Source organism: Perna viridis, chromosome 5, assembly GCF_037379345.1.
Source record: "Perna viridis isolate PV_CMFRI_1.1 ecotype Kerala chromosome 5, ASM3737934v1, whole genome shotgun sequence".
NCBI lineage: Eukaryota > Metazoa > Mollusca > Bivalvia > Mytilida > Mytilidae > Perna > Perna viridis.
The window spans coordinates 22,423,885-22,444,961 of record NC_142449.1 but is presented as its reverse complement, the minus strand read 5'-3'; the positions used below and the strand labels follow the sequence as shown (position 1 = coordinate 22,444,961).

Sequence of the window (21,077 nt, the reverse complement as noted above, 5' to 3'; positions counted from 1 at the left end):
TGGTTTTAGGCATATAACAGAAGTGAAAGTGAAAGTAGAGAAAAAAAGAGCGCTTGCCACTTATGAACTTATTTTCATGTTTTGTCCCTTCTTAAATTTCTAGTAAGAAGTGAATATCACTCGGGTAAATTGAAGGCCAAAAGATGTGGAAATAAATCATTACCAATGATAATTTCTAGTGATAAACTGTAGCAGTAGAACTATCAATTAACAATAATTTAGCAGTATATCTCGTAGATAAATACGATAAATTCTTTCTCTTAGCTGTGTTAGTGGAGTACTCCTCTAGTTCAGAGGGGACACTGTCTCTTTGCAGCACCTGGTTTTCCTCTGCTTGTATTGGTAATTGTATCTAGTCCGAGATACATGTAGCTCTGATGTCAAATGGCTGATTTGCCAGACAAGCTTGGGCCGTGGGACGTCAGAGTGCAACCCTATTAAAAAAACACAGGATTTTGTGTATACATACCAAAATGTGTAACCTTTACCAACTTTTTCCCGTACCCAAATACTCTTTTACTGATTTCTTTATTATTACATATTTATAGCTAAAAATGTGTACACATTTACAAAATGATATGATGGCTATGCTAGAATCAATGATTTCATAAATGGTTTTGAAAATTCAATTGCTATTTGATTTTCAATTTTCAAAAGTACCCAATTGTGTAACCCAAAATTCCCGTACCCAAATTCATTAGTACAATATTATCATATACTTCACATCAGGACACAATAAAATTATCAAAATATTCAAAAGCGACCATATAAAATCACATCAGATTAAACTTAAGAGACTTTCTTTTTCCTTTTTGGATAAAATCGTATCCATTTTTTTCTGTTATGGGGATTAGCATTATGTATGGTATGGAATTAAAATTCTGACAGTTCTTTTTTTAAAACAATATCAAATCTTTCAAAACATTATTCCAAATCTTAAAGTGAAGTTTTAACTTCGGAATATTTTAGTAAAATGGAAAATTTGGGCAATAAACTGAGAAATAGTCAATTATTAGTGTGGTACGGTAACTTACACTTAAACATTTCAGGACTTTTGAGAACATAAAATTGACTGAGTTTGAAAATATCATACATGTTTTCAACTTGTTGTAACTTCAAATGATTTAAAACAACAATTAGAACTTTTGGACCAAATTTCAGTATATATAACATTTTTAATAAAAATGGAAAAATCAGAGATAAAGTAATTTGGGTACATGAAATTTGGTACTGGTACGGGTTACACATTTCTGGGTGTGCCGATTTTGTGCACTAAAATTTGTTACTTTATTGGCTCTTGAAAAGTTAAAACTAGGCATGTCATGAAAGTTTACACTATTTATAGCATTATGTTTTTGCTTTAGTTCCTGCAGTAAGTGGTGTTTCCAGAATGGAAATTTAAAAATATTAACAAAATATTGTGATCATGAACTTGTGAAGTTCAAGATCTGGGGTTCCAATATTGTGAAATTTTGTAAAAATAAACTGTGTTGAAATTTCAATAATGTTGTCTGTTGTACATGCAACAACAAATCACTGACTTTCTTTGAATTTCCAGAATTTCAACTTCCAAGCCAAATCCCATGTTTTTGATACGGGACAAGTTATGACCTCCCATGACTTTAGCTTGTCTGGAAAATCAGCCGTTGGACATCAGAACAATCTTGGACTAAATTTTTGCTTGCATCTATCCTGTTAATCTGTTTTTTTCAAACTTTTTTTGTAGCCATCTAGGCTTGAGTGGTGTTTACCTCTGTGGTTGTATCAAGTTTCCCCTTGTGAAGCATGTATTATGTAAGTTGAATAATCCTTGATACAGTGTATGGTTTCTTATTCACAGCTTACTTATGAAAAGAATGTTATATTAAACATTGGTCAACATGGTGATAGCAATAGGATTCGAAGGCAGTGCCAATAAAATTGGAGTTGGTATTATAGAAGACGGAAAAGTACTTTCAAATCCTCGACGGACATACATAACTCCTCCTGGTCAGGGTAAGTTGTAACCTCATGGCCAACACTTTCAGATGAGGTAAATCTCAAACTACTGTTGTTACCCTAAAAATATTGACAATTTTCAATGTTTCATCAAGTCAACTTTTATATTGCGATAAATAGAATAACACCAATTTTGTACATCTTGACAGAATATACAGGGCTTACTTATTTTCTGTCTCAACTTCAAAACTGCCATTATTCTGTATACATATTATTACAATTTGCTGTCATAACTTCATAGTCAAAATAGGTGGACTGAAGAAGGAAAAACAAGTCGTCAAGTAATATTTATTTATAAATCGATACATTATTAAAACAAATAACACAGGTTGAAATAAGGTTTTTAAATTAACATTACATACATTACACTAAATGAAATACAAGCATTTAAGACAGATTTCATACAGGCTAATGATCCACCTGGTATGCCCTAGAGTCTAAAAGATATGTGTTATCTGTAAGAACTGCAATTAAATACACCCCCCCTCTCACTTTCCAATGAGTCCCTTAAAATGCTCCAAAGACTTCCCTTCTCTGTATTCTTGTGGTAAATTATTTTCAAAAGAAAGTTGACCAAATTCATGATTCAGGCTAGTAGCTGAAAAGGCAATCATTACTACTCGACCTTTCTGTTTACTTGCAGAAAAACTATTTTTTAGTGTAGGGGAAATGGCAGAGTAGTTCTGATTGGCTGAAAAGGTTTTGACACAGACTGATACATATAATGTGAATTTTCAGGGAATTTACCAGTTTGTACTGGAACTTAACTTTTTTTTGCAGGATTTCTACCAAGAGATACAGCTAAGCACCACCAAGCCAATGTTTTAACAGTACTGAGGGAAGCCTTGGACCAAGCAAACATTGATCCAAAGCATATTGATGTTGTCTGTTACACAAAAGGTAATTTTTTTTTTGGAAAAAGTCCATGGTCAAATAGATACAAACTTTTGATGTAAAAAAGAGCATCAAACAGTGGTGTAACCAATTTTGTTCAGCAAAATTAAGCAGAAAATAGTTGATAAACATTGTTCCAGTTTCCTTTGATTTTGTTTATGTTACTTAGAACTTTATTATGTTTCTGATTTTTCAGGTCCAGGTATGGGAGCCCCTCTAGTGTCTGTTGCAGTAGTAGCCAGGACAGTAGCACAGCTGTGGCAAAAACCCATTATTGGAGTAAACCACTGTATTGGTCGTATCCTCTGAAATACATTTATGTCTGATTCAGCCTTGATAGCAAACAGAGAAAAGTGTTGCTCAGATATTTTTAAGTCGAAGAAGTATATTATAAGTTTGTTAGACATTTTTTTTGCATATATTGTAGTAAATTGTTTAGATGTGTGGAAATCTTATTTTCAGCTCACCGGGCCAATGGCCATGTGAGCAATTGCCATCACTTGGCGGCCGTTGTCGTCGTCTGTCGTCATCGTCGTTTGTCGTCCATTAATAATTTTCAAAAATCTACTGGAAGGAATTATATGAAACTTTGCGCAGATGTTCCATAGGGTATCTTGCACAAAAGTTGTGTTTAGATCCGTCAAAAACTTGGCCGCCGTTACTAAAAATTTAACATAGGGGTCAGACTGTAGTTTTTCACATATATCTCCAAAACTGTTGGGTTAAGCCAATTTTGTTATGGGTAAAAGTCTTCAGCATGATGAGATCTATCTGTGGTCAAATTTTCATTTTAATATATTAAGCCATTTAGGAGTTATTTCCCTTTTTCAATGTTTTTTTACTATTTTTAATGTTATTTCTTTCAAAAATCTTCTCAGACACTATTTGACCAACTGGAACCAAACTTTAACTGTAAGGTTTAGCCAAATTCTGACTTAGGGTAAAAGTGTTCAGCATGGTGAGATCTATCTGTGGTCAAATTTTCATTTTTATCTGTTAAGCCATGTATTGATCCTTATGATAAGTCCTACCAAAGTCTTCTTGGGTCAAAATTATTAGTAAACTACTTGTTAAATTTATTGCCATTGAAAGACAAAATTTAACCAGGTGAGCAATTCAGGCTCCTGGGAGCCTCTTGTTTATATGGCCACAAAATGTTGGCTGTCATATAATGGTTTGGTGCTGTTGCCCTCATCATTTATAGACATTTGGTTTTTGTGCTATAATTTGAAATGTTAGTTTGTTGATCTTTATGAAATTTTACAATAAGGTTTTCAAACTACAATAGGAAGGTTGGTATGGACTTAAGGGGTTTTGGTTCCAATTGTTTTGGAATTAGGGGGAAAAATTGCAAAAAATGATTTTCCAGATGCAAAGACAAAATCTACAGATAAGTGGATCTCTTTGAAATTGTACCTCAAGATGTCATACCTCTAAAGGAAGGCTGGAATTAATATTCGGGGTTATGACTTAACCAATTAGGAATAAGGGGCTTGAAACATGCATTTTCCCAATGTCCTGACAATAATTTGTGTAGGATCTCTTTTAAATTGTACTATAGGGTACTATACCATAAAAGTAAGACTTGGATTTATCTTTGGGGTTGTAATTTGATCCAATTAATTGTCAAGAAGGACCACAAAAGGCCATGAAACTAGCATTTTTCTGATTTTTGGTTGATACTTACCATTAAGTTTAAGGGAATGTATTTTTGTAAAGTTGAACCATAAGGTGCCATACCCCAAAAGACAATTGTTGAATTTGGAGGTCGTGACTGGAGTCATTTAGGAAAAGGGTCACTCTAGTTCTGGTCAAATTCTTATCTTGTGTCAAACGTCTAATTGCAATCAAAATTCAAAGCTGTATCATGTTTGAAAGTGTGACCATACCTGCCTCACATGTTAAGGGTCCAAACTCTGCCATCATATCAAGCTACACCCTGTGAAGCATTTTGTTTCTAATTCAAACAATAACTTACTGTAGGAGGCACGGTAGGACTGACCATTTGTTTAAAATAATGATACATTACAGTTAAGAAGCAAAACATGCTTTATCTCTCAATATTTTTGTGTATTATTTTCTATGAGTAAAAAACTTAGATATTGAAATGGGGAGATTAATTACTGGAGCAGAAAACCCAACAGTACTGTATGTTAGTGGAGGAAATACTCAGGTATGGTAAATCAAAAACTCAGTATATGCTAATTAAAAACATATACTTTAAAATTTTGAACACACACAAATTTTATTCCTCTAATGAATAGTGAATCTTTAAGAAACTATTACTTGGATTATGGTCATCTTTGTTTCTGTAGATGAAAAAAATATTTGTTAATGTAAGTTACACTTTGGTATTATGAATTTAGTTTCTTGTATCCCCCAACTAATAACATGGCGTGGCATGAATGGACATTGTATGTCTGGCCTGTCTGTCCCTGTTTGTAATAAACAAAGATTGTTTTTTTTTTTGACATCAGAACTGCTTTACTTACATTTTTACATGACCACAAAAAATTTAGGGTCATATAATGGTATGGTGCTGTTGTCGTCATCTTTGTCATCGTCATATTACATAATTCAGTAAAAGCATGGGAATGTCTATGATATTGTTTCACAATATTTTATACTACTTTTCTCAAAATGGGATTGATTTTGGGGGTTAAGGGTTTAGACTTGAATATGTTAGAAATTAGGGGCCAAAAAGGGGTACAGAAACATGCATTTTCCTGATGTACAGACGATAGCTTGATTCTAAGTGAATATTGTATTACAAAGTGCCATAACACTAAAGGAAGACTAGGATTAATTTTGGAGGTGAAGACTTGAACAATTTTTTGAATTTGGGGCTAAAAAGGGACCTGAAGCATTTGCCTTATGTTAGGTAAATGATATGAGTAAAAGTGAATAGCTCTCAAATAAATCCTACTACAAGGTGTCATATCACAAAAGGAAGACTGGGATTTATTTTTTGGGGTTGTGACATGAGCCAAGTAAGAATAAGGGGCCAGAAACTAAAATTTTTTTTTCTAATTTCTGGATGATAACTTTAGTAGAAGGGAATGGATTGCTTTAGAATTGTATTACAAGTTGCCATACTCTCAAAGGAAGGTTGAGGGATTGTTTTTGGATGTTTTGACTGGAACAAATTAGGAAAAAGGGGCCAGTAAGTGACCACTTCAATTCTGGTAAAATTTGTATTATGTGTAAAATATCTAATCATAATTAAACTTCAATTCTGTATCAAGTTTGAGTGATATGTGCCCATACTTGCCTGTTCAGAGTTCAACCTGTGCAGTCATACCATGGTGCACTCTGCAAAGCATTTTATCCATATTTTGATACTGATATGTAGTTTTTGATTCAGAAATTAAGATCAATGGAGAGATCTACATGTGTTGTCAAGGAGATAACTTTCCATTTTATGCCTTGGGATCACGAGCTTTCTTCCCAGTACTTTAATTTGCATTTCAGTTAAAGGTTATTGTAGATTTTCTTGGTCTATATTCTAGGTTTATATGGGAATATGAATCTGGTGTTCATCTTCAATATCTTAATGCTATAATTGATTTTTTTAAGGTTATAGCATATCTACAGAAAAGGTACCGGATCTTTGGAGAAACAATTGATATTGCTGTTGGAAACTGTTTAGACAGATTTGCTAGGGTATTAAAGGTATGAATAAAGTGTTCATGTATACCTAATTTTAGAATGGTAATAAACACTGCTTGTTGACCTCTTTAATTGGAATTTTTTCAAGTTTTTTAGCCCAGCTTTTTATTGAATAATGTAACCATTTATTTCACTTTGTTGATGAAAAGATAAACAAATCACCCATAAACATTAGACAAGTATTTTCAGAAACAAAAATAAAAGAAAGTAAAACTTTATTTGATCACAAGAAGAATTTGCCTTTTAGTTCTACATAATGTGAAAAGGTTTATCAAGTACCATTCTGTGTAAGAATCAGTCATTGAGTGGCACATCATTTTTCTCAAATATGGTCTTTTTTGCCTCAAACATATTCAAATACATCTAGAAAACAACTGAAAAGCTATTTGATTTTATCGTTAAGCATTGGTGACATAGATATTTTTTGACTGCTTATATAGAAAAAGAAGTTCAGGAAAATTATCTCGCCATTTTCCATGGTGCATTTCAACTAAATTTGACCTATCAATATCTTAAAAAGGCAAACTTTACAAACACTTTGACAGTAATTTCTTGATGTTATGAGGTGTAAATACTTGGATAGTATAATACAATCTCTGTATTTTTTTCTTCATGTGCCACACCTTAAACACATTTTGCCTGATTCTTAGAAGGAGAAGTACTTAAATATTTAGTTACTGTTCCTGCAAAACTTTACCCAAAGTACTGTAGTAACACATGATGTAACCTGGACAGACTACATATTGCTATTTAACCTTGGTCCTACTGAAAGCTGAAATTATAACTTGTAAAATGTGTGTTTATTTAAGTACCAATCTAGATAAGATTCAGACACTGTCTATGTTAGAGGTGATTCAAGTTTAGAAAAATGCACAGAACTAATGATGTTTTAGGTCTACATATACTTATTTTATAATAGTCCTTTCTGTATTTAAAGCTGTATTTTTGACAAAACCATTTATGTCTCAAAAGTAAAACAACCAAATGACAAACTAAGACTGGTTATGTGCTCTGTAACTGTTTCTGAATTGAGTAAATTAGGTGATTTTTTTACATGCATGAACCACCCTCCATCTGATATTTAAAAAGACTGCTGTCTAAATATCATTTGTAAATTTTCAATCAATTACAGTTTTATTATCTTTGATACTTACAGCTGTCTAATGATCCAAGTCCAGGATACAACATTGAACAGTTGGCTAAGAAGTAAGTACAGATTGATAGCAAGATACTATTGATGTGTACAATGTGGTCAATTCACAAAAGGTTGTTAAGTGTAAAAACCATTTTAAAATCTGAGAGAACAATTGGGAATTGTTCTAAGTTGTCATGTAATAGTATTTGAGTTTATTAGAGTTGACTTCACATATATTTCCTAATACAGCTAGCAGTTCCACACAAGTCCTGAGTGTAAAATCTGTGATACTATAGTACATGTTTTGAGAAAAGGTAATTGTTGTACACCTTATTGTTATATATCAAAGTGTACAGGGAAGAGGTTATGGTACCAATATTGCATTGCATATCCCTGAGCAAGTGTATGTCAAAACATGGAGGGTATAAAAATATAGTGCATTTTCTTTTGGCTTCTTTACAAATTAATATTTTGTCAAAAGATATGAACAATGACTTATCAAATAGAGAACAAATATCCTTATAAGATGTCATACTTTCTGTTAAGAAAATCTAAGATTATAGCATAAAAATGTTCCACTGAAAAAGGTTGATTTGATGAGTGCAAAACGAAAGTGAAAGTAGAGAAAATGGCTATTTATAGTTCAAGACTACATTTCTGTCCGATCTTTTTGGACTCACCCTACTTTTTTGCGGGAAATTACTTGTTCACATGTCCTTTGTAAGGCTTCATAGGTGATAGATTTTTTTAATCAATTTACATATTTTTTTAAAAAATTCTAAAAATATTCACTTCACTACAGAAGTCACGGAAATATTAATACAATACTGAGACCTAATAAGCCAGTTTTTCTAGTAAAGTTGGATATTTAGCAAGTGGTCTTAACCAGCAGAAAAAAGTAGCACCCCATTGTAGGTAACACTTTTGAGATGAAGTAGCCAACTTTTGAAACCAATTTTTTATGGTAGCTCTGTTTTTTTCTCATTTATGGTTAATTTTCACCGAATTTGGAAAAGCATTTTGTTTTCATGAATTTGTATGATATTAGTTTAATAAAATTGTTATCTTTATTATTATACCCCATGCAACAAAGTTGCAGAGGCTATAATGTTTTTGACATGTCCGTCAGTCCATCAATCAGTTCAGTTTTCCTGACTGTTTTTTTGAAACGCTTGCAGATATTGACAGGATTTTTAGTATATAAATTCAGCATGATAAGTTACAGGTCAAGTTTAACTTTCGCTCTGCTCTGATATTTTTACCGAAATTATGGGCCTTGAACTTAGCAAAATTCACAGAATTAAGCGTTTTTCTGACTTTTTTTTCTAAATGCTTGCAGATTATGATATGATTTTTGGTATATAATTTGACCATGATAAGTTACAGGTCAAGTGTATGTTTTGTTCTGGTACGATGATATTTACTTTTCAAAAATCTTTTCTAAATTTCATTTTCTAGTGCCTGAAAAAATCATTTTCAAAAATTTTCTTTAAATTTTTGTATTGCAATCTTTTCTTATGCCTGAAAAAAACACTAATTCCTTTTTTATCAGGGTCTTCTACATGTATTTCTCTTACGAACAAATTTACTTCAGTATCCAACATGGGGACGTGTGGGGTATGTGAGTGTGCTCACTAAGATTCTTTAATTTATGATGAACATATTTATGTTCAAGTAACCTGAAGCAAGTATTACTCTGCATAAAGGATAGTTTATAAGTTAAAATACATTTAAAAGTATTACTCTGCATAAAGGATAGTTTATAAGTTACAATACATTTTAAGTATGTGGTTAGGACTTGAAAATAGTCACTTTCCATACATTGCCTCTTATATATGCAAAGATGAATATTTTTGGGTTTTTTTTTTCAAATAAAGAGCTAAAATGAGCTTCCCTTTAACTGTGTGATTGATTTAAACATGGAAATGTCACAAAAGTCAAGAGCTATATTTTTAGTGGACTATTTTAATGGTTCAAATGGACATATTATGATGCGGCAAGAAAAATAATGGTGTTTTTTTTTTCAATTGAAAACTTAATTTTCTCAAAAAGTATCTAAAGTAGGCAAATCTTATTATGATATTTATATCAGTAAACTATGTTTCTTGCATTATATTTATTGGTTTTGGGGAAAAATCCTTGTCCTGTCATACTGAGGTCCATTTGTATCTGCCTGGGGTACCTAAATGGCTTGAAATCTTTATTTTCTGCATAAGAAAAGCTATAATTTTAAAAACTATGATATTGGTATCCTTTTTTCATAATTTATTATAATTTGGATGACCATATTTATAGTTTAGAACAGTTGGTTGTACCAGTTCATATTCTTTACTTTAAACAAGAGGCTCCCTTTTGTTAAAGACAAAAAAGGAGGTTCGGATATTAATATTATATATGGAACTCAAAAGTAGGGATTAAATAATGATTTGGAACTCATGGCATAGCTAATGTATCTGCCATGCCTGAATAAACCACAAATTTGATTAGTTTGACTAATACAGCAGCTTTTTATCATAAGTAATCTTTTCTGGTAAACATTGAGATATTAGTCTTATGTCTGGAATAGGGTACCTATATAAAAATTGGAGTAGAAAAACACATTGTTGTAGCAGGGCAGTGATATTCTGGATTTTCAGTTTGAAAATGAATACTGTGGTAGAAAAACAACAACTTTTATGATTATATTGAAATGTTTATTAGTAATAGGTACCAGTATCTCATTGCATATCCCTGAGTGGGTGTATGTCAAAACATGGAAGGTATAGAAATATAGTGCATTTTCTTGTGCATCTTTTTGGACTCACCCGACTTATTTTGCAGGAAACTATTTTTTCACATTTCTTAGAAAGGTTAATTAGGTGAAAGTTTTATTGAATCAATTTACATATTTTTTTAAAAATCCTAAAAATATGCATTTCACTATAGAAGTCTATGAGAATATTAATACAATTCTGAGACCTTATCCATCATGGTAATTTAGATTATCTTTCTTTGTGCAGCATAAATGTTGATTTGTAATTTGCCACTGAATAGAACAAATTAATTCACTTTCAAAGTAACAAAGTCTTTGAAGCTAAAACTATAAAAGACATAAAGATATGTTTGTAAATATCAATCTTACATGATCAGTGATCTAGTATTAGTAGTACGTCCTCTAATAGTTTAAAACCTTAGACACAAAATAAACTTTCAAGTGCTGCTGCTGGAATCCAAATATTTGGTGAGAAACTTTTAATCTTTCTTTTTGTATGTAATGTTATGTAGAGGGAAGAAGTTTTTGGAGCTGCCATACACAGTGAAGGGAATGGATGTCTCATTCTCAGGACTCCTTTCTTTTATAGAGGTAAATAAGAATGAAACTTGTCTAAACCAAACGCTTTTGGACTTTAAAATTGGTTCAATTTAGAATTTGAATAAAGGGACTTTAGACAGTGTCTGGTTTAGACAGGCTTCAAGTTATTATAAAATCATTTTCAAAAATCTTTTTAAAATTTTATTATGTCACAATCTTTTCTAATGCCTGAAAAAATGATTTTCAAAAATCTTTTTTAAATTTTATTATGTCACAATCTTTTCTAATGCCTAAAAAAACTAATTTCTTTTTTCCTTGTACATGTGTTTCTTTTATTAACAAATGTATGGGGACGTGTGGGGTAAGTGAGCGCGCTCATTAAGGTTCTTTAATTTGGAGCAGGTTTCTGAGGTAGTGTACATAATGTATGAATAATTTTATAACAGAAAAAAATCTACTAATACATGTATAAGATTTGAACAAAAATTCCAGGATTTTCAGAAAATATCTATTTGAGATGTTTTATGAAACCAAAACTGGAAACTTTATAATAGTTTTACACTATAAGTTTACAGGAGGAAGCCCTACAAGACCTGAAGAAGGGGTGGATACACTTTATAACATGTGTTATGTTTACAGGAGAAAGCCTCACCAGTTTTGAAGACAGGATAATACACTTTGTAATATATGTTTACAGGAGAAAGCCCCACAGGTCCTGAAGACGGGTGAATACACACCAGAGGACTTATGTTTTTCTTTACAAGAAACAATTTTTTCCATGTTGATAGAAATAACAGGTAAGTCAATGTGTACAAATCTACCATGTACCACCTGGATGCTCACCTTAAGTGTGGGAAGTTGTGTCATACAATAGAGTCACTTGGTCTATGCCAAGCAAATAGTATATACGAGATAGAGTAATCACTGGTTTTGTCAGAGTACTGTGTCTGTCTTCTGTTTGTTGTTTCTGTCAGCTAGCATATTAAAAATCTGGCTCTGCTATTGGACTTGTACAAGGCAGGGTCAGTTTGATTGGTCATACATTCTTGTTCTGAAATACATGAAATATGTGCCATAGGATGCAAAATTACAATCAGTCAATCATTCAGTCAAATTGTCATGCTGTAAGAAATAATTCATGAAAACACCAGTTAATCTTTATTTCACAAAAGGTGAAAGGAGAAAATAAGGCTTTTATACCATGATAACCCAATGATAAACTGGAATTTCCATGATTTATTTCATTTAAAATAAGACATGTGAAAGTTGCGACCTATATATTTTGTTCAGTGGTTGTTACAAAACTAAAATTCTTCTGTAACATTATTTAAATGTGATGAATTTAACATTAAAGTTAATCATAATTTTATCACTATTTTACAATAGGGCATGTAAATCTTGTCACATGACCCCATGGTTTCACTAGAATGGGTCCCAATCTATCATTCAGATGCATCAGAATTTTGTCATTTACATAGTGTTGAGTTCAGTATTAAAAGCAAAACATATTTGTGTGTAAAATTATCTATGAAAATGACAAATATCTGTTTCTACATGATAAAAATGTAAAGAAAAGGAAAAATAGAAGATTTTGCATTGTAATGCAGCCTTTCGAGATCTGGGAAGTAAGCAATAAAATGCAGATCAGTCTTCAGATATCTATATGTTCTACATAAGAAATTCTGGTAAGGAAAAGGAAGATAGAATGAGACTTACAAACCCCATGGCACAGGTCTGAAGGATTTGCAGGACTACTTATAATCTTTTTACTGTTGACCACTTTCTTACTTTAACAAATATTTTTGTGTCTTTGATAAAGACATGCTGAATAGGTTTATGATTAATAAGTTAGGTAAAAAGTTGCTTATTATAGTGACGTTTTTAAAGCTTATGTAAATCGAATGTACAATTTTCTACAACTTCTACCGTAAAGATGTCCAGTGTAATAGTTTACAAAAGATGCGTATTGATTCATGTCATGATATTGGAGTACTTACCTATCACATTATGAAGAGCATGTCATGATATTGGAGTACTTACCTACCACATTATGAAGAGCATGTCATGATATTGGAGTACTTACCTATCACATTATGAAGAGCATGTCATGATATTGGAGTACTTACCTATCACATTATGAAGAGCATGTCATGATATTGGAGTACTTACCTATCACATTATGAAGAGCATGTCATGATATTGGAGTACTTACCTATCACATTATGAAGAGCTTACCTCTTGTATTTGATTATTATTTTTTTATTTTGTATAAGAAAACTATTCTATGAAAACTAAATATCATAGAAGTATAAATGATTTCTTGGGAAAATTAATATAGGTAGTTTCAATTAGTTTTTACGTGTTTAAAGCATTTAAAGCTCATTTTGATTTATCGTGACTAAATGGACTTCTAGACTTTAATTCACATTTTTGCACAGAATAATTGATGTACATTTGTGAATGTCTCAGCTATTAATACGATTAAAATGTTAATGAGTTATGTAAAAAAAATGCAGTTTAAAATTTTTTGGATGAAGGTACCAAGTTGCCCCTTGAGACATGTTTAGACTAGCAGTAAATACTGTAAAAGAAGTATTGTTTGTGTGGTACCGATTTTTGTGGATTTCGTGGGTAAGGTAAACCATGAAATTTTATTCCCAACAAAAAGGATCACTTACTTTAAATTGTATGACAGGATCATTAAAACCACAAATTCAAAAATCCACGATGTCGTGCTTTTCCCCTTAACCACGAAAATTGATACCCTCGAAAGAAAGTACTTTCACAGTACACTGTACTGTAATCAGACATGAGAATCCTGATTTGCAAAGTTCAAATTATTTTCAGAGAGAGCAATGGCACATTGTGGTTCTGAAGAAGTGTTGATTGTTGGTGGTGTAGGTTGTAAGTATGAACAGTTAAAATTTCTGGAATTAATTTTGATCTGATATTATACTGAAAGGGAATTTGATTTAATGCATTTGAGGATTTGTGCTTTCAAATGAATTCTGTCTTTTGAAATTTACCGAAACATAGTGACTTTAAAATGTTTTCACTCTTTTGTTTAGGGAAGTAGTTTAATTGTGTGAATGTAAATATTCTTTAATCAGCTGTTGGGTAGTACTTTATTATTTATCATATATTATTACTTATAAGAGAAAAAAAATGTTTGACGATCTTGAAGATATGATTTCACTGATTTATCAGTGAGATTAAGGTAGTACAAATTTCTTGTCCTGTCGGAGTTTTTATTGGTAGCTTTATCATCTTTCCATTGTTTTTACTATTTGATAGGTCCTTTTTCAGTTTACTCTTGTGAAACTAATACATATCAGCAATTTCCAACGAAAACCTTACATCGAACTGACTCTGACATTGCCTATAAACAGCATGACATTAGTTTTTAACACCTTGACAGAACAACACGTCTCCCCCTTTCGAGCTCACTTATATTTTCTGTCTCTACTTCAAACTGTCTTTATTCTGTATGTATCATATGTAAATAAATAGAAGGTATTTTGTTTTCAAAGAAAAGAATATTATGAGATGTGTGTGCACTATGTTTTGTTTTTCTATACTCTTTTTAGAATTGATATTTTTCATACGTTTTTTATCATTCTTTTGATTTTAATAATAAGTGAAATTTTCTGTAGTGAAACCAAATTAGAAAGGAAATTATGGGTAAGTTTAAGTAGGTTTTGAATTGACCATAGATGTTTCTATTGCTTGCTTGTAATAATCTTTCCTATTCATTGATTGGCTTTTATGATTCAGGCAATAAAAGGTTACAAGAAATGATGGAGATCATGGCCAAGGAAAGAGGGGCAACTTTATTTGCCACTGATGAAAGGTATGTCTAAGTATGTATAAAAGTGCTATCAATGTGAACCTTAAAGGCCTGTTTAGGCAATCGAAGTTTTCCATTAAAATATTTGTCAAGTTTTTTGACAGTGTAAACCTATATAAAAGAACTTCAATGGAATAGAACTCCATCATATTTTTTAATTGACTTTTAAGATCTTTGATGAAATTTCACGAATCAAAATGAGTGTTTAGAATGACAATAAAAAACAAATAGCAGATGCTTGATTTCTCTTTTGTCCACATGACAGATTTCAATTACTAAACTATAATCGTGTAAACAGACAACTTTAAAAAAAAAATTGATGTAAAACTACCAGATTGATCATGTAAGCGGGCCATAAGATAATTTTGTGTATTGTCAGCAAGGAGTTTGTAGTTAGAATTTAAAAACAATAATCCAGGAACAGACAAAATACCATAAATAGTACAAATACACTTAGAAACTAAAGGAATAATGATCTACACAGACCACCAAAAACTGCTTCTTTCTTCATTTTTTTAAAAATGATTTATTTGATTAAAAGATGCATTACTTTATATCCTTTGCAAATGGTAATCATTTTAACAGACAACCTTGATTTATGTGTAAAAATTGCAGTTTTGCTTAAATTGTTCTTGTCAAGGACATTTTTGAAAAAAAAAACCTCAGTCTGAAAAGCTAGTTTTTGATATGATCAAGCCACTGTCATGATTGTTGTTCTAGATTTTGTATAGATAATGGAGCAATGATTGCTCAGGCTGGCTGGGAAATGTTCAGATCAGGGCAGATAACTCTATTTGAAGAGACATTTTGTACACAAAGGTAATGTTCCATTTAATTCATCTTACATATGAATTTATGCTTAAAGGAAAAGACCACCTTTGCATTAAGTTAGGCTCTTCTGAAAAATCATACCCATGTAAACAAAAATAAATAACTTTTAATGCAAAATCCACTTTTGTAAAATGCACAAGGCTATGCAAAATTCAAAATCTTTGAAATACAGGTGGATAACCATCTTGCAGAACTCTTCTATCTGAAGGAAGATCATGAGCAGACTTCATTGATTTTTACTGGTAGCTTCCAATTGGTCACTATGTTGGTTTGGAACTGATTCAAGTACTGCATATTGATATGTATACAAAGAATTTTCTGTAAACATTTCTACGATTCTGTTTTTCTAATCACCAAAACATGCTATCTTGTCATGCTTACAATTGTATAAATGATAAAAGAGAAATATTCGAAAAGTTTTTTGGCCAGCAGCATGAAAACATTCGGAAGTAGCCATTACATTTTCCTCAGACATAAAAGTCTTCTAGCGGCAAATCCAGTTGTTCGTCAATGTTGTCTGACATTTGCTTATATGTTGTGCCTCAATCTCTCCTTCTGTATATTTTGGGTTGAAATTATATGGAAAAAGTGTCAAATTTGCACTTTCTTCAAACATCATTATCAATTACCTATTTACTTTGACGTTATGAACCGACTTCGTGACATCACAGCTCAACTGATCATGGTTGCACACATAGGCATGGGAAATTCAAAGTCCCTTATTATAAATCACAATTAATTAGCTAAGGAAATGAAATTTTTTTTCAATGTAATTTTCACAAACATTTTACATATTAGTTTCGATATTTATGACTAGCGCAATAACATAATCTTCTTAAATTTATACATTTCGGGGTGAGTAGGAAGTTATTCAAATAGCAGTCATTATAAAAATCAGGCAGAAGGTGATTCATGCCTGTCAAAAACACACTAAACTCACTTTTATTTCTAATTTAGAAACAGTAATTGATCACATAACCAGTCTTAGTCTGTCTTTCAGTTGTTGCACTTTTGAGCTAAAAATTAAATAGTTTGTGTATGAAATTAGTACTTTTGCAAGAGTTATTGTTCTTGAATTGGTTTCAATTTGGTTGATTTGACTGGCAGACTGAAAATGAAGATCTAAATGCAGAAAGGGTTATCCTTACATAAGAATTTAGCATGTGTTGATCAAAGACACATTGTTTTGTTGTTTTTTTTTCTACACTTTGGTTGGTTAGTATATCACCTCTGCTACAAGCATTGTCTGGATTTTATATGGACTGATACTTAAATGATTTGAAATTAGAATGATTGATTAAGCTGGATGTGTTGATATATGTGTGTGATGTTAATCTTTATAACACATCAACTTTTTGTGTATCAAGTAACTTTGTTTTTTCATGATCTAAATATTTTTAACCCTTTCTGGCTATGATAGGGAATTTGACATTTAACTTCAATGTAAACTTTCAACCCTTTCTGGGTATGTATGAGAATATAGTATGTAGCTTCAATATAAAACTATCAAATCCTTCCATTTAAATCATACTTAAGTACCAGTCCACATAAAATTCAGACACTGCCAATGGTAAAGTGATTCATGGTGAAGAAAAAACTCACCACACAAACGATGCTTTTTCAGTCTACATATTCTATACTTTCACATAACAACAATCTTTTCTGCATCCAGATCTGCACTTTTAAGAAAATAATACATTCATCTTCCACTGAAATCAACCAAATGAAGCCAAGTTAAGAACGATAACTCTTGCTAAGTGCCAATTTCATGTACCATCTATATGATTTTTATCTCAAAAGCGCAACAACCTAATAAAAAAACTAGGACTGGTTTTGTGATCAATATTGGTTCCTGAACAAGAAATAACACTGAATTCAATGGGGTTTTTTTTTTTACATGCATGAATCACCCTCTGTCTGCTTATTAGAAAGACTTGTACTTAATTGTTTATTTACTAGACATATTTGTTTTTGTTTTGTATGCCAACCTGGTATTATTGTGCAAAATAAAAACAGCCTTTTCAAATCCAGATTTTATGATTCCTTTTTTCCTGTATATTTACTGCGAAAGTACTATTGTTTGTGGGGTACCAATTTTCATGGTTTTCGTGGATAAGCCTAACCATGAAATTTGGTTCCAAAGAAAAGAAGATTTCTGTTGAAGTGTATACTGAAAACCACAAAACCACGAATTCAAGAATCCACGAACTTGTGTTTCTTCCCTTATCCACGAAAATTGGTATCCACGAAAATTGGTATCCACGAAAATTGGTATCCACGAATTAAAGTTATTTCACAGTACTCCCAATAATCTTGATTCTGCTTTGCTTGTTGACCTCATAAATCATGTCTGTGCTTGATATACATTTGTATAAAATTATAATTATTTTTCTGAACAGCTTTTTACTTGACAAACCTTTATATTTATAAATAATATTTGTAAATAATATTTGTATCATCTGTTTTATATATATATTGTAAAATAGATGATCATAGAAATGATAAAATGTAAATATACCATTATTTCACCAGTAATACACGTACCTCAGAATGTTTTTTTCTATGTTCACAATAAATCAAATGAAAATTGTGTAAAACCAGGTCAGTTAGAAAGAAACTAGTGTATCAACCACTTTATATTTTTTGTTTTTTTTAGATACAGAACAGATGAAGTTGAAGTTACGTGGCGAAGCTGACGGAAATCTCAATAAACTAATTTTGGTACTTTCTGGCTCTCTTTATACCTCATATAATATTACAAAGTTTCCCATAATCACTCTGCTACAGGAAGTATTTTTTTTTTAATTTCAACTAAGTACACATTGCCTTTTAACGTCTATGATAGGGTACCACACAGTTGAGCACAAACTTCTATTATGTTTCTGGGCTGTTTTTTTTTTTTATATACAGTGAAACCTGTCTTATCTTTGGTAATTAAGCATTTGTTTGGTTTAGGAAACAGTTCAAAATGTATTGAATTGAATGGACTTTTTGAAGAAATTTGGTTTAGGTTTCTGGATTGTTGTGCTATTCCCTGTAAGAATCAGGCATTGGGTGAAAAACACAAGTCTTCCCATGAAATCTTATTCAAAATGTTATCTGAAATGCAGAAATGTAATTCATTTCTTTTTTCAATTCCAATAATTCAATGGTATAAACTATATGAAATGCATTGCAATTTCATCATCAAAGGGAGATAACTCAATTTCCCCTATGATTCTAATCCTCTGACACTTCTAAGACAAATAAACTGTTATTTTGTCTTTAATAGACCATAAACTATGTGCCCACATTGTCAAATTTCTGTGGTTTTTTTTTGTTTTTTTTTTTTGGAAGGATTCAGTATTTTTCAATTTTGCCTGATTCTTACAGATTCAAGCTCTTAATTACAAGTATAAACATTGAATGTCTGAAATTTTGCAGATGACAAAAAAAAACAAAAATCTTGAAAATAGTTTATTTGTACAATGTAAGATAATGATGTGATTCCTGTGGAGAAATCCTTCATTAATAATAAACTTAAAATATAAAAAAAAAAATTAAAAAAATAAAATGGTTTAATATGATATAACAAAAAAGCACTAACGATTATGACTATTTCCTCTTGAATCTATAGATATATGTATATCACAAATATGATTGTTTTCTGACAGGAGTTTTTGGAACTGTTTTATTCTATAGAAGGGTATAATACTGTGAAAATACTTGAATTCTTGGTCACCAGTTTTCTTGGCTTAGTGAAAAACACATCAATTAATACATTCTTGTTGGATTTGACAATCCCTTCATACCAATGAATGGGATATTTTCTAATTGTTGAGAACCAAATCTCATGGTTTGCTTAACCCATGAAAACAATGAAAATTGGTATGCTATGAACAATGATACTTTCACAGTATACTACAAAATGTTATGTTATCTAAATGGCATAGATCTGATTAAATTTTCTCAAAGTTAGACATAATTTTGAAAGAAAAAATCTCAGAGGATCTGTCTGGAAATATCCCATCACATTTATTTGCTTATTTATTATATTTGTTGAATTTCTAGTCATCAATTCGTAATTTATGGAACATAAATAGACGACTAATGAAAACTGATTGATCACAAAAACGATATTCATGTTTATGATCATCATTTACAATCAACATACCAATACTGATAAAAACAGATTCAGAAATGATTGATATTTTTTTTGATAATTTTTGGTAATAAGTTCAAACCTTTGGTTCTTGAAGGTTTATTTATTTATTTGTTGGGGTTTAACGTCAAGAAATAAATAAATAAACCTTCAAGAACCAAAGGTTTGAACTTATTACCAAAAATTATCAAAAAAAAAAAAAAAAAAATATGTGTCTACCTGTGCTTAACTATTGAACAGACATTATACTGTGAAAGTACTTTAATTCGTAGATGCCAAAGTTCATGGATCAGGGAAGAAACACAAGTTCTTGGATTCTCGAATTCGTGGTTTTGAAGTTTTCAGTATACTCATCAATGGGAATCTACTATTTGTTGGGAACCAAACTTCGTGGTTTGACCTACCCACAAAAACCTCAAAAATTGAAAACCACGAAAATTGGTACCCCACGAACAATAATAATTTCACAGTATATCCAGAGAACAAGGAAATGTATAGGTTTGGATCCAAATATCATTTCTGTGATGATCTATTGTTTAAGAAATGTAAGTTGAAAGTGATCACATAGTTATTGTGAATTTAAATTCATCAATGAAATTCAGTTTAGTGTTCAACATGATATAACAGACGACAGTCTATCGTTTATGAAACATGCACTGACAATTGTAGTCACCATTAAAGGGGTTAAATTTTTATCTATTTAGTTGTATAGCTTGCCATTTGTTAAAGACTTGCCTTTTAGACTACTGTGAAAGCACTTTAATATGTGGATACCAATTTTCATGGTTTAGGGAAGAGACAAAAGTTTGTGGACTCTTGAATTCATGGTTTTGAGGTTTTAAGTATAAATATTAATGGAAATCTCCTTTTCGTTGGGGACCAAATTTTGTGGTTTGGCCTAACCTCAAAAACCATGAAAATTGGCACCCCATGAACAATAGTACTTTCACAGTATTCCTTTTGCCTAGATTTTATTTCGGTAATTTTGTTATTACCCTTCATTTAATAACCCAGTTACAATTATTCACAATTATGAAAACATCACAACAAAAAAACTGAATTTACAGTAACAGTGTCAAGATGATATTGAGACCAGTACTAAGGTTAAAATGCATTTGTACAAAATTTATCATGGACATCTTTTTTTAATTTGACAAAGTCACTCTTTGAAAATTTTCAGTCCTTAAGTCTCATTTTTACCAACACTATAAATTTTGAGTCATGATTACATATCAAAAGTTCAACTCCATGATAATCACACAAATATTAT

General features: G+C 31.3%; 1 protein-coding gene across 4 annotated transcripts; it reads left to right on the top strand.

Annotated features, from left to right (window-relative positions):
- Positions 1-3: 3 nt before the first annotated feature.
- Positions 4-18,391, top strand: LOC148616529 (putative tRNA N6-adenosine threonylcarbamoyltransferase). 4 transcript variants are annotated; one of them, XM_088583658.1, is made up of 13 exons: positions 4-124; positions 1,841-1,995; positions 2,779-2,898; positions 3,089-3,190; positions 4,992-5,065; positions 6,469-6,564; positions 7,718-7,767; positions 10,961-11,039; positions 11,686-11,785; positions 13,836-13,892; positions 14,763-14,838; positions 15,556-15,654; positions 18,323-18,391. In XM_088583658.1, exons 2-13 carry the CDS (start codon positions 1,881-1,883, stop codon positions 18,360-18,362), a joined length of 1,008 nt encoding a protein of 335 aa, XP_088439784.1. In that variant the 5' UTR covers positions 4-124; positions 1,841-1,880; the 3' UTR covers positions 18,363-18,391. The 4 variants fall into 4 exon arrangements, with proteins under 4 accessions (XP_088439784.1, XP_088439788.1, XP_088439786.1 ...); XM_088583662.1 differs by lacking the exon at positions 18,323-18,391 and adding an exon at positions 15,839-15,966; XM_088583660.1 differs by having other exon boundaries at positions 12-102.
- The last annotated feature ends 2,686 nt before the right edge of the window (positions 18,392-21,077 follow it).

Excerpts from the sequence above, each read along its gene's own strand:
- LOC148616529 (XM_088583658.1), top strand. The coding sequence starts at position 1,881 with ATGGTGATAGCAATAGGATTCGAAGGCAGTGCCAATAAAATTGGAGTT. Across the intron at positions 7,768-10,960 it reads ATTGAACAGTTGGCTAAGAA|AGGGAAGAAGTTTTTGGAGC; the intron begins GTAAGTACAGAT and ends AATGTTATGTAG. Across the intron at positions 11,040-11,685 it reads GACTCCTTTCTTTTATAGAG|GAGAAAGCCCCACAGGTCCT; the intron begins GTAAATAAGAAT and ends ATATGTTTACAG.